The sequence below is a fragment of the Pinus tabuliformis genome, chromosome 9 (genome assembly GCF_031772625.1).
Source record: "Pinus tabuliformis cultivar Carrire ecotype Pingquan chromosome 9, CPIR1, whole genome shotgun sequence".
Taxonomy (NCBI): domain Eukaryota; kingdom Viridiplantae; phylum Streptophyta; class Pinopsida; order Pinales; family Pinaceae; genus Pinus; species Pinus tabuliformis.
In genome coordinates this window covers 1351445267-1351461232 of record NC_142307.1, presented here as the reverse complement: position 1 = coordinate 1351461232, position 15966 = coordinate 1351445267, and the positions used below count along the sequence as shown (strand labels likewise).

The window sequence follows — 15966 nt, the reverse complement described above, 5'->3', positions numbered from 1 at the left end:
TTGTTGTCACAAAAAGGCCTTATACACAGCCCTCCTAACCGCAGTTTGTGAGGCCCTAATCAGAAGGTTGAACCTAGTATTACAGCGTGAAGGATCTGTGTTGATTTGCTGTAGGTGACAGTGTGTTCAATCAAGGTTGTTTGGGCATGTTAGTATTGTTCTTGAGCTTGACTTGAAGGGCAGAAGAAGCCGCTGAAAGGAGGAGCAAGAGACTGTAGCTTAAGGGCTGATTGAGGCACTAATCAAAGGGACCTAAGTCTCAGCCCACTGCTGGGCTAGGCCACAGGCCATAGCCAGCAGTTGGAAGCATTTAAAGTGTTGCGTTAAGAAGGATAGCAACCCCTCAAGCAACAGACAGTTGGAGCAAATGTGTGAAGGCAAGCCACAGTCAATAGGTGGACTGTGGGGTTTGTTTAGAGTGCTGTAGCACACAGCATTTGTGCCCTATCTAGTGACCAGGTCTGCCATGAAATGCATCAGTCCTTGCTGCATATGAAAGGTGCCAGATTAGCAGCCTTGACATGATCAGTGAAGCAGCAAAGGAGGAAGAGTTTTATAGAAGGAAAGCTTCAGTATTCTGGGTAATTGGTTGAGCTGTTCTAGACCTATCATCTGCTGTATATCTTCAGTCCTTGGTGGCAGATTTGCTATATCATTGTATCATCTTCATAGTGAAGATCTCTGATGTCTGATCTTCTATTTAGCAAGTCAAGTATTGACTTCCAATCATTGTACTCTATCTCTATCTCTCTGCTGAACTATTGAAGACTAAAGAAGATTTGATCAAGGGTTTCCCCACATTGGGGTTTGTCCCTGGCTGGTGCCACATCTTGTGTCCTCTTGTCTTGGCTTGTCTTCTGCTGTTTATGTTTACGTTCTATCTGCACTTTACTCTCATGCTGATGTGATTGCAAATCTGAATATTGACATTGGGCTAATATGAAAAATTGAAGTAAATTGCACTAAGCATAGAACATACCCAAAATTTAACATAAAATGTTACATGAAAACCATCTAAACTATACAACTAGGCTTTATAGTTTGAAGGGAACAATACCATGTGTAATCCCATTCACAGATAGGGGTGAGGGTTTTAAAATCAAGATTGACACACAATTACAACAAATTAAAAATGTAGACAAACAGCTTTTCTCAAGGATGACTTTTCTTGCACCTATTTAAGGGGAAGCTAATGGAAGGTGAAGCTTTGACTAAGTCCCAGAGATAAAAGTGGATACAGGCAAAGAGTGTCAACCTAGATCATTTAAAATTAGTTATAAGCAACTGTTGTAGAAAATCTGAATCCTGATACCAGATTAAATCCAAACACAAAAAGGAATGTATTCCAAAGTTGCAGGGGGCACTCAGATAGAATCATTTATGTACAGGAGCTCCAAGACAAGAAAAAATATACACAGAAGAAATCAAAGAGCACAAATACGCTGAGATCATTGGACATATCCAGCCACAAAAGAATCATCCCACCAATAACATTATCAGAAATACAATCAAAACAATACAGCCCAGACCATAAATCAGTGTTTATTGTCAACTTAAAATAGACATTTTTCATTCGCCCATATTTATGGAAAAGAGAACACGTGGAATTAGAAAGAAGAACCAAGCCTGACCTGAAAGCTTACTCCTCTCAGAACGTGCTTATCCCCAAATGACTTGTGAACGTTTCTACACTCGATAAGCACATCGGAGTCATCCTCAGGTTGTCTGCTCATCGTTGCCTCTTCAAATTGTGATGTATCATGATGCTGCAGAATAGGTGTTTGTCAACGTATGCAGCAAAAAGAACAATTCCGGGCTTAAGATGAAGAGAAAATCAACAAATGCAACTGTCATTCTTCCAATACATTCTAAACCATTACTCTAAAATTTTCAATAATGCAAATTGATTAATGTTCTTGAAACGCCAGACCAAATTTCAATCATATGGCAATAACTGCAGTTAAGCCAAACATATCATGAACCCACCTAAATTTTCTGAATTTTCTGAGAGGCCAGAGCATTGAATTTGGTCTGGTCATCGAGGGTAAACACACACATACACTAATTTCTCGCTATATTCCCACTACACAGCATGCAGATAACATACACCCTATCATGATGGACAGACGTACACAGATGGCAGAAACAGAATAACTGGACCTTTCTTACACACCATAGATCTTGATTCATGGGTAATCTGAATTGTAGGAAAACAAACTTATATCGAATCTGAATTTTCTGACAGGGAACTGTGAATTTAGTATGTTGGTTTAACCGTGAGTGCTAACACATGCCAATCAAAAGTGTACTTGACCAGAGGAGAGTTGGGGTATGAGGTTGCTGTGGATTATTTAAGAACTTAGAGGGATCAAAAAGAAATTGAGATGCAATCTGTTTATACATAAAAGAGTTGGGGTATGAGGTTGCTGTGGATTATTTAAGCACTTAGAGGGATCAAAAAGAAATTGAGATGCAATCTGTTTGTACATAAAAGATCTCAAGATAAGATGAATATATGATGCTGTGTGTAAGTGTATTAATGCTTTGCAATAGTTTCTTAGATTTTCTTTTTCACAGATTTTATTTTATTTTTTATTTTTATTTATAAACAGGGACGTGAGCTGTTTTTTTAATGTCAAGTCAGCATTAACAATCATTACACATCTCCCTGGTACTGGGCTGTACGATGCAGTTCATTACACATCTCCCTGGTACTCCCTGGTACTGGGCTGTACGATGCAGTTCGCTTCTCTGGATGCAAGCAATTTTCATGTTGTGCCAATGCTAAGAACAGACCTTTCAAATCCATGAATCGAAATGTCAGAAAACAGCACCCTCATTACAAAGAACTTGTAGGTCTGATCCAGTGGTCCAGATCCGGCACATATCACTTAAGAAAGCATGCTGGTTTATTATGCAAATAACAATGAGGTCCATGGAGTCGCACATAGACATTAGAGGCCCAACCGCCGGTTAAGATGGATCCCTGCCTCGCTGGCCAAGCTCATCCCATCTCTGAAAGAAGTGCAGACCTTGACTAGTGTACCAACAGCAAAAATCTTCCCCAGAGTACCCTAACATCAGTAGGTTTCGACCTTGACATCTTCAACTCAAAATTAAAGGCTGCAGTACTAGGACCTAAACCACAGCGGAGGATATACTGATAATGCCATGACCCCAAAAAAAAACCATTTTTCTTTCTTTCTTTCCAATAATTTCGTACCAAAGCAAATTTTAAAGCCAATTCAACAACAGAAGTTCAAATGAATTGCCATTGGAATTCCCAAATTGAAGTATAGAAACTTACGTTAATGGAGATTGCCGAAGAAGCGTTGCACCATCTCCTCCTCGCAGAAGGCGCAGAGGATGAACAAATAACCCGTTTAACAGGACCTTCTTCCCCTCCGTTGTTCAGGCGCAACTGCCTGCGAAAGCTGTCATCAGATGGCAGGCTTAACAGAGTGCGTGATTTCCAATTAGAATAAACCTCCGAGGACGACGTGGGTATATGCAGAGATGAAGGACAAGTAAAGAATTTCGCCATTTTCTTCTCTTCGGCTTCTTCCTGTTACTGAATCTCCACGCTATGAATTGGGCATCGACTGTCTGGGATTAGTAATGTCTGCACTGCAGATGACAAAATGATGTCCGTAGCTTCTCCTCTCATCTCTCGGGTAATTGCTGATGCATTCCCGCGACTGCAATCATATGACCGAATGCTTTATATCTCTATTGCTTCCTTCGATGGTTCCATGTTGTTTTGTTAGCAAATCAGCAAATCCGTACCAAATCGAACGAGATTCTTAAATTTAGCCATAAGCAAAATGTGTCGAGTTCTTTCACAGTCCGATCATTGGTCTTTCTGTTCATCTATTCCGTGATTCCAAATGGTTCAACTTCATCATTCTTATTTTGGCGTCGAAGACTTCTCTTTGCCCTCGAATTTCAGTAGAGGGTATTTTCTCCAATGATGTTTGGCTGGAATACCTTTAAATGTGAAATGACCCTCGAATGTTTCATGATTGATACATTAATTTCTGAAATTTTATGATACAGTGATATGGGGTTTAACGGTAAGTTTTACTGGGTGAAACCCACGAGATGAGGGTTCAAATCTCATTTGACCTGTTGTGTCTTGGCTAGAAGAGTAGGCGACCTCATAGCGGACGTCTCGCCTCTTGTTGAGGCATAACTTTCCTGCGATTGTGCAGCTTGCAGGGTGTTAAAAAAAATATTCTGAAATTTTATGAGTATTTATAATTAATTACTAGTGATATCAATTATTAGAAGTTTGAGGACGTCTATCTCACCTCTTGTTGAGGCATAACTTTCTTGATTGTGCGGCTTGCAGGGTGTTAAAAAAAATATTCTGAAATTTTATGAGAGTATTTATAATTAATTACTAATGATATCAATTATTAGAAGTTTGAGGACGTCTCGGCTCTTGTTGAGGCATAAGTTTCCTACTATTGTGCGGCTTGCAGGGTGTTAAAAGAAATATTCTAAAATTTTATGAGAGTATTTATAATTAATTACTAATGATATCAATTGGCATAAGTTTCCTGCTATTGTGCGGCTTGCAGGCTGTTAAAATATTTTTCTGAAATTTTATGAGTATTTATAATTAATTATTAATGATATTAATTATTAGAAGTTTGAGGACGTCTCGGCCCTTGTTGAGGCATAAGTTTCCTGCTATTGTGCGGCTTGCAAGCTGTTAAAAAAAATATTCTGAAATTTTATGAGAGTATTTATAATTAATTACTAATGATATCAATTATTAGAAGTTTGAGTTTAAAAAGGGTGATAGGTGATGATCCTCGTATATATGAGGAACAATGGAAGTGTACAATGCATTGCATGGATAGCAATGTTATCTCCTAGGAATGTTATTTAGCATAAGTATATTTATTAATTTAAGGTTTAAGGTTAGTCGTTAAAAAAGTATTTATCATAATTGTTGCATGAAAAGAATATTTACTATTTAATTGTTATGGGGATTTCATCAGAATAATTAGGTATATAATTAAAATAGGCATTGCATATCACAAATTAGATTTAATTTTGGCTTATATGAAGTTTCAAAATTATTAGAAATAGTATATGTTTATGTTCTCTAGAACAATGATAAATACGCAAATATAACGCTTCTCATGACAAGCAAGATTAAAATTGGGGTTCTATAGGTAAATGGGCTTCGATCTACCCAACTAATTCCTTAAATCTCAAATTCAATGACAAGTACTTCCCTAATAACTAAATATGTGTTCATCACATGCAAGTTTACTAGCCAAGGCAAAACATTTATCATGAAGAAACTTAGCATTCCCTTGCACATGCTTTAGGTTATGGGGGCAAGTGGTTTGAAGCTATGGAGTTATTTCCTCCTGAGGTAGGTGGGATAGATGACAAAAGATTTTCAACCAAGCAAAAGGACATTGAGCTTTAATGCTTGTTTCTTTTCAAGCTGGCCCCTAATCTTTTCATCTTCTCACTGTTTTTTATACAGCATAATTTCTATAGAGCTTGGTGTGTGATTCTAAGTAGTTCAATCTTTTCCTGTTTTGGAGGATCTCAATTATCTCAAAAATCTTTGGTTTATAATCACTTGGGAATTCATTGTTGGTTCTAGCCTTTTGGTTTTGGACTCCTAGTTTTTTTTGGTGTCCTTTCGACCTCAATACTCATTTAGTGTTCTAACTTCAAATGTATCCTCTATTTTAAATGTCTTGGGACCATCCCCCTTCATTTTAGTTTTTGCATTTGGGGTAAGAGATTTTCATCAAAAGATTAAAGTTGGAACATACTATTACTTTCTAGTTTAAAATTTTGATCATTTATTAGAAGATCGTTGTTTGTTTGGAACCTAGGAATTTATTTTACTCTCTTTTCAACAAAAAGACTAGAAGTGTGTTATCCCTTAGTCTTATTGCCTCTAGCCTTCCTAAGCATTATGGAACCTTGTGAGTTGTCACTTATTGGAGCTAAGGAAAATTTCAAGGTCTCATGAAGATATGTTGTAGGGAAATAAAGCTTTCATCTTCTCTTTCATCAAAAAATTCAATGAATTGAAGTAAATAATGTATAGCAAAATTTCCAAAACTTATGAATACCCTTGTGTGGGTCGAATAACAATTAGCTATTCTAGAGACAAAATGCAATCTCCTCTAAAATCTAGTAGAAACCATGAACAAGGATGCTATTCAATTGCTTCTAATGAGAGGATTTCATATTATCGGGAAACAAAGATAGAACATAGTAATTCAGATGATAAGAGCCACAAATATTGCCAACAAGAACTAGCATGCATCCACACATAACTAGATGAATTAGCAAGTCACCAGTCCCTTTTTAGGCTATGTTTTTAAAACTATCAATATATTAGGTGTCTTTTATAGGATTTACAATAATAAGCAAACACATATAGAAAGAAATTGTCAAAGGAGATTAACAAACTTTATATAATCTTTTGTATAGACATGGGCATTTTTCTTTTCTCTTTTTAACAATAATTGTAACTATTTTGTATTGAAAATATGTGATTGGCATCACAACAATAGAACATTAGTACAAAAATGTCCTAAAGGCCTTTCAAGCTAAGCCAATTCTACCTCAGGCTTAGAATCTAAGCTTGACAACTTATCATTATAGATAATTACATTACATACTCTACGAGTATATATTCACCAGATCACTCCTAATGCTAGACAAAACTTAACCTTTGTAATCAACCATATTTACTAAGAAGAGTGCTCCTCCATGGGAACCACTTCTCAACCAATTGGTGGCAAAACTACATTCAAATCAAGGACTACAAAATTTACTTTGTTCATTGAATTACCAAACCGGAGTGACCATTGTTGATGCTACTTTGTTTCGTTCCAAATTTCCTCCATCTGAAGTTTAAGAGAGTCAATCTTATCCTCTGCTTTCCATAACATCGTCTGGTGATTCACTAGGAGCTCCATAGTCATAGTCAAACTTGTGGCTAGTTGGTTGCACTTAATTTGCAATTAAAGGATCTCCTCCGGCATTATTGTCAATTCTTTCTTCCCTATTTGCTCTAAATGTGCCAACTTCCTTCTCTAATATGAAACAAGAGTGTTGAGTTTATCTTCTAGTTTGTGGCCTAGGATACTTAAAACCTAATTCGAAGTGCCAGACACTCAAGAGAGGAAAATATCCAACTTCAAGCCATTGACTCCCCCCTGCGACATGCTAAATATTCATGCAAATCTCGCGTCACTCCCGAGCTTTATGAAATGAAAGAGCTAACAACTGTGACACCAAAGTAGTCTACCCTTACCGCCCTGCTACCACTACTCAGACCAAATAATTCCACTCCCAATGCACTACTAAACTCCCAAAACATCAAACAAATGTGTGTAGGATGACATAAAAGGATATGTGGTGTTAACCCCCAAGTCCACCTCTAAGTCACCTCCATAACTCTAGCCATCATACAATGGAGTGAGACCTTCTCTCATACCAATTTCATTAAAACCATTGCACTCAACATTACTAATACATGGCTGCACAGTTCCCTTCACTCCTGTCGGTTCAAATTCAAGAGCAAATTGCACAAGCCCACCATTTCTGCCCTGCTCACTGTTATTTTTTCTGAGGAAGAAGAGGATTCCTCAAGCTCAGAGGAATACAACAGGGACAGTCCACTCTCTCACAGTCCCAGTAATTCTCATGAAAGTGAAGCCGGTGACATTCTCAATGCCCCAGACCCGTTTCAGACCGAAGAGCAACGCGAGGATTCGCCCCTGCATTCAATCTCTGCTAATGATGATATCATTCCTTGCGCTCCAGCGTCTTCCTCGGGCAATATGTTACACATGATGTCTCTGCCGGAGCGAGCAGAAAAGGATAAAGAGGAGAACATGGGGGTCGAATGGGTCAGTTCCACCGGCCGCGACATGGATGCAGATGAAGACATGCCACCTCAGGCTTAAGCGTTCAATCTCAACAAGAAGTCTCAGAATGAAGGTTTTGTTTTGAACTCGCGCACAATGGTTTTTTCTCCAGTTTTTTCACTATGGATCACTACTATCTTCCAGCTTATAAGTGTTTTTTTTCTAGTCTTTTGTAATAGTCTCAGAACTGTTGTATGGCGGGAAAAGCAGGATGTTCTATTTTGGGGTTATTGTATTTTGAAAACTGCCTTATGGATTGTAATCAGATATTTCAGTGCTGTATGCAGCAGATTTTGTGATAGAGGGCTGGCTGTTGCCCCCTCAGAGGTCCATACCTCTCTGTAAATATTTTTACCTTTTTTATTTAATAGATAGACTTTACTTAGAAAAAAAAAACATTACTAATACATGGACCCCTAGATCGGGTTGACAAACGATGTTGCAAAGGAGATTTGGGGGGGCGGGGGTCACCACCCTGCGGCCTCCCACTACATTTAAGAGGGGGGGTGGCATGGTTACCCTGCCCCATGCATAGTGCATGCGAGTTTATTCTTCATTCACTACGATGTTAAGCCTCCCGCGTTCTCTTATCCTAAGAAGAGTATTGTTGTTGCCCATAATTTATGTTGTGTCGAGACTCCGTCCCCGGTGCTGGTGAGATTATTCTCTCTGTTGTCTAATGGTGTTAGGCTTATGCATGGAGGAGAGTCTGCAGAGCTATGGCGTGATTATTGGCCTTTTTCTGGCAAGGGGTCACTTGACTCTAGGCATGCAAGGGAAGTGACCTAAGATTGCATGCAAGTCATTTCAACTTCTGAATAAGAGAGATACATTTGCTTGTTTGGGTTACTGGTTTGTGGACCAGAGCCAGAAATTGGTCTTCCAAAGACTTCATGTCGCATAGCTCTGTGAACTTTACTAGAGTTAGAGGAGAGGTTGTCGGCGTCATCACCTTGCACTCAATGCTTGAAACCTTGTCGACTTCGACAAGTCAAGGTAGCGCTTTCCAGGTACATGCTTTTCTATTAAACCCTGAGATTTGTTTCTTTTCTTTGAGTTTGTGTGGATCAAGTTTGGTGATTTCCTTTAAATTTCCCCCGGGGTTCACTGTGTTTTATGCCTTGGGGTTTCCTAGCAAGTAGGTGCTTTTTCTTGGAGGTTGACTTCTGGGCTTGTGGTGTATTGGTCTTTGTTTTTGTGTTAGTCCGGGTTGTCTTGAATGCCCTGCATCTTATGGCATTACTTATGTCTTGCCTTGTTTAATCATATCGCAACAACTTAGCAAGGTTAGCAAGCGTGGGGTTGATTACCTCCTTATAATATCTTAGCTTTATTTTCCCCTCTAACTCCTTATCACTCCACAACTTATCCTTAAATTTGGAAGTAATGACGTTTTTAATATTATCCTTATTCCCCAAGATGATCTCCTCCTTTATCTCCCAATGGTCGAGCCAGGACTTGGCATCCTTATGCCACCCTCGCTTGAGTCGAAGGTGGTTTTGACTAGAGTTAGAAGCAATTTTTGGGAGTCTCTTGGCTTCCATGTTGTACAACTTCTTCTTATACATCAAATACCTAAACATAGTTGTGCATTCAATGGGGGAAGGCTAGCTTCAATCAAGAGAATAGGGTAGGGAGTATTACCTTTAATCTTGAGGTTGTAGGTTATGAATTTATTTTGGATCATTTCAATCTTTCTCCATGAATCTCTAGATAGACTGCAGCCCCACACCTCACATCCATATAAAATAACAAGGGTGATGAGAGTCTCGAAGAGGAACTTTTTTTTACTCCAAACCCAAAGATCAGTCATCTTACAATTGTTTTCAAGCTCATAGTAAGCTTTCCAACCTCCTATAATCCTTTTCTCAATGCTATAGTTCCAGTTGAGCTGATGGTGGATGTCAATACCTAAATATTTGTAAGAAGAAACATTCTCTAAGTAATTGTTATCATAAATGAAATTATCATAGGTGATCTTTTTGGATTTAATAATCATAACTTTAGTCTTGTCAGTATTAACAGTCATACCCATCTTGGAGCAGTAATCATGGAGGGTTTTAAGCTGCTTGTCGAGATTGTCAGGACTCCTGGCAAGAAGAACGATATCATCAGCATAAAGGAGAAGAGTAATGACTATACCAATGAACTTGGGTCCTTCACAACCAACAACTTCTAAGCATTCCTCAAGCTTGTCAATGTAAATGCCAAAAAGGGTAGGGGATAGGGGACACCCTTGCTTAACACCGATGTTGCATTTAATATCAGTAGACCAACCCTCAGTGGTCTTAAGCTTGGAAATAACATTCTCGTATAATCTAATAACAACAACCCTTAACTCGAGAGGAACCATTATCTCATCGAGCCTTTGCCATAACTTCTCTCGAGGAATCGTGTCGAAAGCTTTTCTAAAGTCAAAAAAACAATAGAAGAGATCAATCTTACTGTTACGACAATCCTCGGCAATGGTCCTAAGAGTGACAAGGTGGTTGATCGTAGAGTGATGCCTTCTAAAACCAACTTGCCCAATGGCTCTTTTACCATGGATTTCAAGCCAGGTGCTAATCTTCTTTTCCAGAATGAGCCCATACAACTTGGCTAAAATGTGGCTAATCATGATAGTCCTATAGTTAGAGGGAACATTTTTATCCCCACTTTTAAATATAGGCACGATAAGGCTTTGCGTCCACAGCTTAGGGAAGTCGTGTTTAACTGCCAAGTTGAGGAGATTGTGCAAGTGCGGGGTGAGGATGGACCTTCCAATTTTGAGAATTTCAGCTTGGTACCCTTCAATATCCCTAGCTTTCTCGTTAGAAAGCTTCTTAATCCTGGATTCCACGTCTTCCAAGAAAAGGTATCTCCCTCTATAAGAGTGCTTTTGATGTAGCCCATGGTGTCCGGGGAGTCATAGATATTCCTAAGATAGACATCCCATTCATTTAAAGGGACCAAAATATTTTCTTTCGATTTTACGAACAAGAATGTTCCTCCAAAACTTTCTAGGCTCACCTTTAGAGAGGTTAAGGAGATGATCTTGCCTTTGGTTTATATTCTCTCTTTTTTTCCTTTTGGTAAGAGCTTTGTACACTTAGTTTTTTTCATCCTTAATAGTTTTGTTGGAAGCATCTCTAATCGCTTTCCTGGCATATTTACAATCATTGTCATACCACGAGTTGGAAGTCCTATTGTTCTTATTATATGATATCTCCTTAGAGAAGTTGTTAATGGTAGTGGAGAGGATAGTAGTAAAATTGTGGTATATGTGATCAATGTTGTCATTATATGTTAAGGAACTTAATTCCCTTGTTAAAATGTTTAAGAAGAGATCAGTTTTACTTTTTTCAAAATGCATGTGTCTTGGACTCTCATCATTCTTATGCATGTGGTTGGTGTACATATCAAGGTTAAGGGTTAAGGAGAGAGGTCTATGGTCAGAGTCAGACTCATGGTCATTTAAGAGGTCAAAATTAACAATACGGTGGAGAACCTGGGTATTAGATATTGCATAGTCCACAACATTACTACCATGCCCATGAATACAACTCATTTGGCCAGAGGAAGACCACTTATTGATCCCATTACAAATAATCGTGTTTTGGGAACTACAAAGCTTAATTACCTCAGTGCTAAAAAGGTTCTCGATAATGTCTTCATAGTTTCTTTGGAATTTACTAGCCACAACACAATCCTCATTAAGCCATATGGGGTTAGGATTAGAGTTATTAGTTAATAGAGTTGTTTGGTTAGTGGCAGTACGAGCATTAATGTCCCCAAGTAAGAGAATGTTTCCCTAATTCCTTATGTTGTGGATATCACGTTCTAAGTTAATGAAGGGACAATTCTTATTTAGGTTGTTCTTCTTATAGGAAGTAGAGTTGAAGGGAGCAAAGTAACAAGTTGCAATGAAAATTCTATTGGTATTAGAGTCAGAGATGTCAACCCAACGTATTGATTAAGGGGGTCAACCTTATGAAGCCGCATGTGGGAAGCAATGTTATTTTTTATATAACAGGCTATACCACCAACCCCTCGGTGAGAATATCTCTTGTTCCAAGTAGACCAAAGAGTGAACCCATCAATGTGGGGAACCATAGATTCGTCATGCTCCCAAGTTTCGACTAAGAGAATAAGATTAGTATCACTCGGGATCCAACTTAACATAGGACCTTTGCGCCATGGAAAACCACGACAATTCCAGAAGAGGATATGGAGTGTTCTTAATTCCTATTTATCACTTTTATTTTGGACTCTATCTCTAATAATAACTTTTCTATTTCTAATGATTGCCCATTTTCCTTCCTTTCTTGCCTCCTTTACCTTTTGGACCTCTTTCCTTAGTTCAACTTGGTCTTCTGGAATAAGATCCTCATTTATAAATATTCATGAACCTTTTAGACAGGGAGATTTACTAAGTATATCTAAATTGTGGTCATTTCAACTTATCTTAACGCAAATTAATCGATGCTTATGCTCAAGAATCTTTCCCACCCTTTGTGCTTATGTTAGATATGTTGTTTGAATTTGTGAGTGAGTTTTCAATTGTTCTTTTACTATTGCTAATGTGTCCTCATCTTCTTGCTCTTTTATACGGGTAATTATAAGGTTTAGGGCTCTATTGTGTCGTTCATGATTCAATTCGATTAATTTGTTCATTTCTTTTTTTTTATGGGTTTGATATCAAGTTTATTTGTTGTGCTACTTAGGGTTGAGTTATAATCTAGTTTTACTTGTAGAGCTTTAATCTCATCTCTTAAGGTGCAATTTTCTTTGGCCATTGATTGTTTTTCATGTTCTAAATATTGCATCCTATCTTTCATTTTTTGAATTTCAGTCTTGAATGTTGTAATTTTATCTTCTAATGATTTGTAGTTATTGCTAAGCATTGTAGATAATTCAACTTTATGTTTTGTAAGCATTTTGGACAATTCTTGTTTATATTGTTTTTCTCTTTCTTCCCTTCGTTGTTCTAAGGACTCAATGTGTTCATAGAGACTCTCTAGCATAATTTTGCTTGGCCTCCCTCTACTAGAGGTAGGCTTAGAAATATGGGGAGAAGTACTCATATTTTACCAAATATGATTTAATAAAAGGAAGAGAGAGAAATTGATGCACCTCAAATGTTTGAGGAGACCAACTGGCTTGCACCGTACAAAGCCGCAGAAAAACTCCCACCAAGGTCCACAAAGAAACTCGCAAATAAAAATTTAATTTTTGCAATATATTAAAATACATGTTTATATTTTATTAAATTATAATTATTATTTAAAATTATTTTTAAGTAAATATTTATATAAGTTGATTTTTTTATGCTATATATTTATATTTATTATTTTAAACTATATCAATGATAATGATTAATGTCCATTTAAAATATTATAGTAAATAATATAATATAATATATCTATCCTATAAATAAAAATAATATTATTAATTTAAAATTTAATTTAAAAAATATGTTCACATTTTAAAAGATTAAATATGAATAATTTCATTTGGTCCTTGAGAATGAGTGGAGTGTTTACTCAAAATGAAATGTTGGACACAATCCTCCCACGTCACACTAATATTTCCAAATGTTGGACACAATCCTCCCACCGCACACTAATAATTTCCAAAGACATCCACAAACAACACTACTACTATAAATTAAAATTACAAATGTTCAAATACATAAATAAATACAAAGAGTAATAGTGATACATACAATAAAATGATAGTGATAGAATAAATTAATTAGTTGACTGTAAATGCAAGGGTAATTAAATATACATTCACAAATAAAAATAACCACATTAGTTATATATTTACAAATATAAATAACCACATTATTTGGTTCGAAATGTTGATTAAATCTTAATGATGTGATTAATTTGAAAGACATTTATCTACATTGTGGATCACAAAAATTTGAGATCTAACAAAATAAAAATAAAGTCAACACAAAAAACAAAAAACAACACAAAACAAAACAAAAAACAAAAAAAAACAAACTACATTCACATTTAAGGAGATTAAATACAAATAAGTTAAAAGTACAATTTTTCACGAGAAATAAAATAAAAATTAATTTATTGCAAATACAAAGTATATTTACTTATAATAAGACTTATTACAAGTTGTTCACATGTTATTTATATACTATTGATAAACTTTTTATTTATATTAATAGTGATAGATAAAATAAAATGATAGGCTAAAAATACATAAATTAATAGTGATAAATAAATAAAAAATAATTTATGAAAATACAAGGTTTATTTACTTATCATAAGTAAGATTTATCACAAGTTGTTATCAATACACTATTGATAGAATTTTATTTATATTAATAATGATAAATAAAATAAAATGATAGACTAAAAATACATAGAGTAATAGCGATAAATAAAATAAAATGGGCTACAAAATAAAATAAAAGAATAGTAATAAAATAAATTAATTAATTATAAATGCGAGATTAATTACATACATTCATAAATAAAAATAAAGTCGAATTTTCTTTGGAATATATATATACATATACGAATACGTTAAAAATACAATTCCTCACGAGAACTAGAATAAAAATTAATTGATTGCAAATGCAAGGGTTTATTCACTTATAATAAGTAAGGCTTATCACAAGTTGTTCACATGTTATTGATGGACTTTCTATTTATCTTAATTAGTGGTTGGATTTTTATTTAAAATTTGTAAATTTACATCATGTGTCATTCAAAAATCCAAAAAAAATTGGTATATTATATTGTTTACTAGCACCATATCCCATCCCCATTAAAATATTTTTTCGCAAAACTTTACTCAGTGGCTCTTCCATGTGTCTCCATTTTCATGGTCTTTTTCACTTTGTGACCGTCTCCCCCTCATATGCACTTTGTACCAAATATGCAGTGACTAATATAAAGGACACTTATCAACTTCATGGAAGGAACTAATTAATTATAAATTAATTAATTATTATTTTTTAATATATTTTTTAAGTATATTATAATTGGTTTGGTTTAAAATGTTAATTAAGTTTTAAAGAAAGATTATTAAAGTTTTGGTATTTTTTTTTTTTTAGAGATTTACAATTATTTTTTGAATTTTTAAAATTTGATTTCTAATTTTTGATGGGTGGATAATTAATTTTAAGTGATTTAAAATTAATTTTAGAATTAAAAATTATTTAGAAAAAAATCTCGCTTTTTATTAATTGTTTTATTCTTTCTAATAAAATAATCATGTTTTTTTTTTTAATAACAATGTTTTCTTACTTTTTTACATTAATATATTTTATTAATCATAATATTTTTTTATTCTTTAATTATCTAATTGTTGTCAACTCTCTTTTTTTATAAAATTATGTTATCATGTACTAATAAATTATTAGCAATTTGATTCCCCTCCGCCAAGGTTGTGGTGCTTGAATCATGTACTTAATATAACTAAGTTATATGATCACAGTCACCCCATAAGGGTTCTCTACTTTTTGCATAAGAGGCAGGTAATAATCAAACATTACATATTACACTTGTTTCGAATTTGGACAATTTATCAAACATTACATATTACACTTGTTTCGAATTTGGACAATTTTTCAATTTGTGCGTGTCATCCTTATGCAGAGGCCATGATAATTTTCTCTATATCATTTCAATTTTATTTTATGGGATGTCTCGGAAAAGACATCCAATTTTTAGTTATTTGTTCTTAATCATCTCATAATTAAAAAATGGATCTATATTTTATAGTTACAAACTTTACATGGTTTAGTTTTACAAATCATCTTAATTACATATCTATTATCAAATCCATGAAAAAAATTAAAAAGTAGCTAATAAAATGATATATATATATATATATGAAGCTAAAAAATAAGAAAAAAGAAAAAAGAGATATTATGTTACATATGAATTTATTAGATATCTTCTTGTAATGAATGGAAGTGAAATCACTTTTTCATTTTGTTTTTTTAACTCATGTGACATTATCTTATACAGAGTTTCACAGTTATTCATATTGTAATATGATTTTTTGGAAGAAAAAAAAAGCAGTGTTTTCA

The 15966-nt window shown here is 35.1% G+C and overlaps 1 protein-coding gene and 1 pseudogene across 7 annotated transcripts in view; both read right to left on the bottom strand.

Moving 5' to 3' along the window:
• Positions 1 to 3993, bottom strand: part of LOC149153510 (protein TRIGALACTOSYLDIACYLGLYCEROL 3, chloroplastic-like) — a 114615-nt gene extending 110622 nt beyond the window's left edge. For 5 of the 7 annotated variants that reach the window (XR_016262228.1, XR_016262226.1, XR_016262229.1 and 2 more), the window contains exons 1-2: positions 3308 to 3991; positions 1632 to 1766 (exon numbers count right to left, since the gene is read on the bottom strand). Coding sequence is in view for 2 of the 7 variants with exons in the window: in XM_089438052.1 (XP_089294178.1) it covers positions 1632 to 1766; positions 3308 to 3544 (372 nt within the window). In the remaining 5 variants the exon portion in view is untranslated. Of the gene's footprint in view, positions 1 to 1631; positions 1767 to 3307 lie in introns of all 7 variants that reach the window. The other 2 variants (XR_016262230.1, XM_089438053.1) reach the window with 2 other exon arrangements.
• Positions 3994 to 15483: 11490 nt separating this feature from the next.
• On the bottom strand, positions 15484 to 15594 carry LOC149153509 (U6 spliceosomal RNA; annotated as a pseudogene).
• Positions 15595 to 15966: the final 372 nt, after the last annotated feature.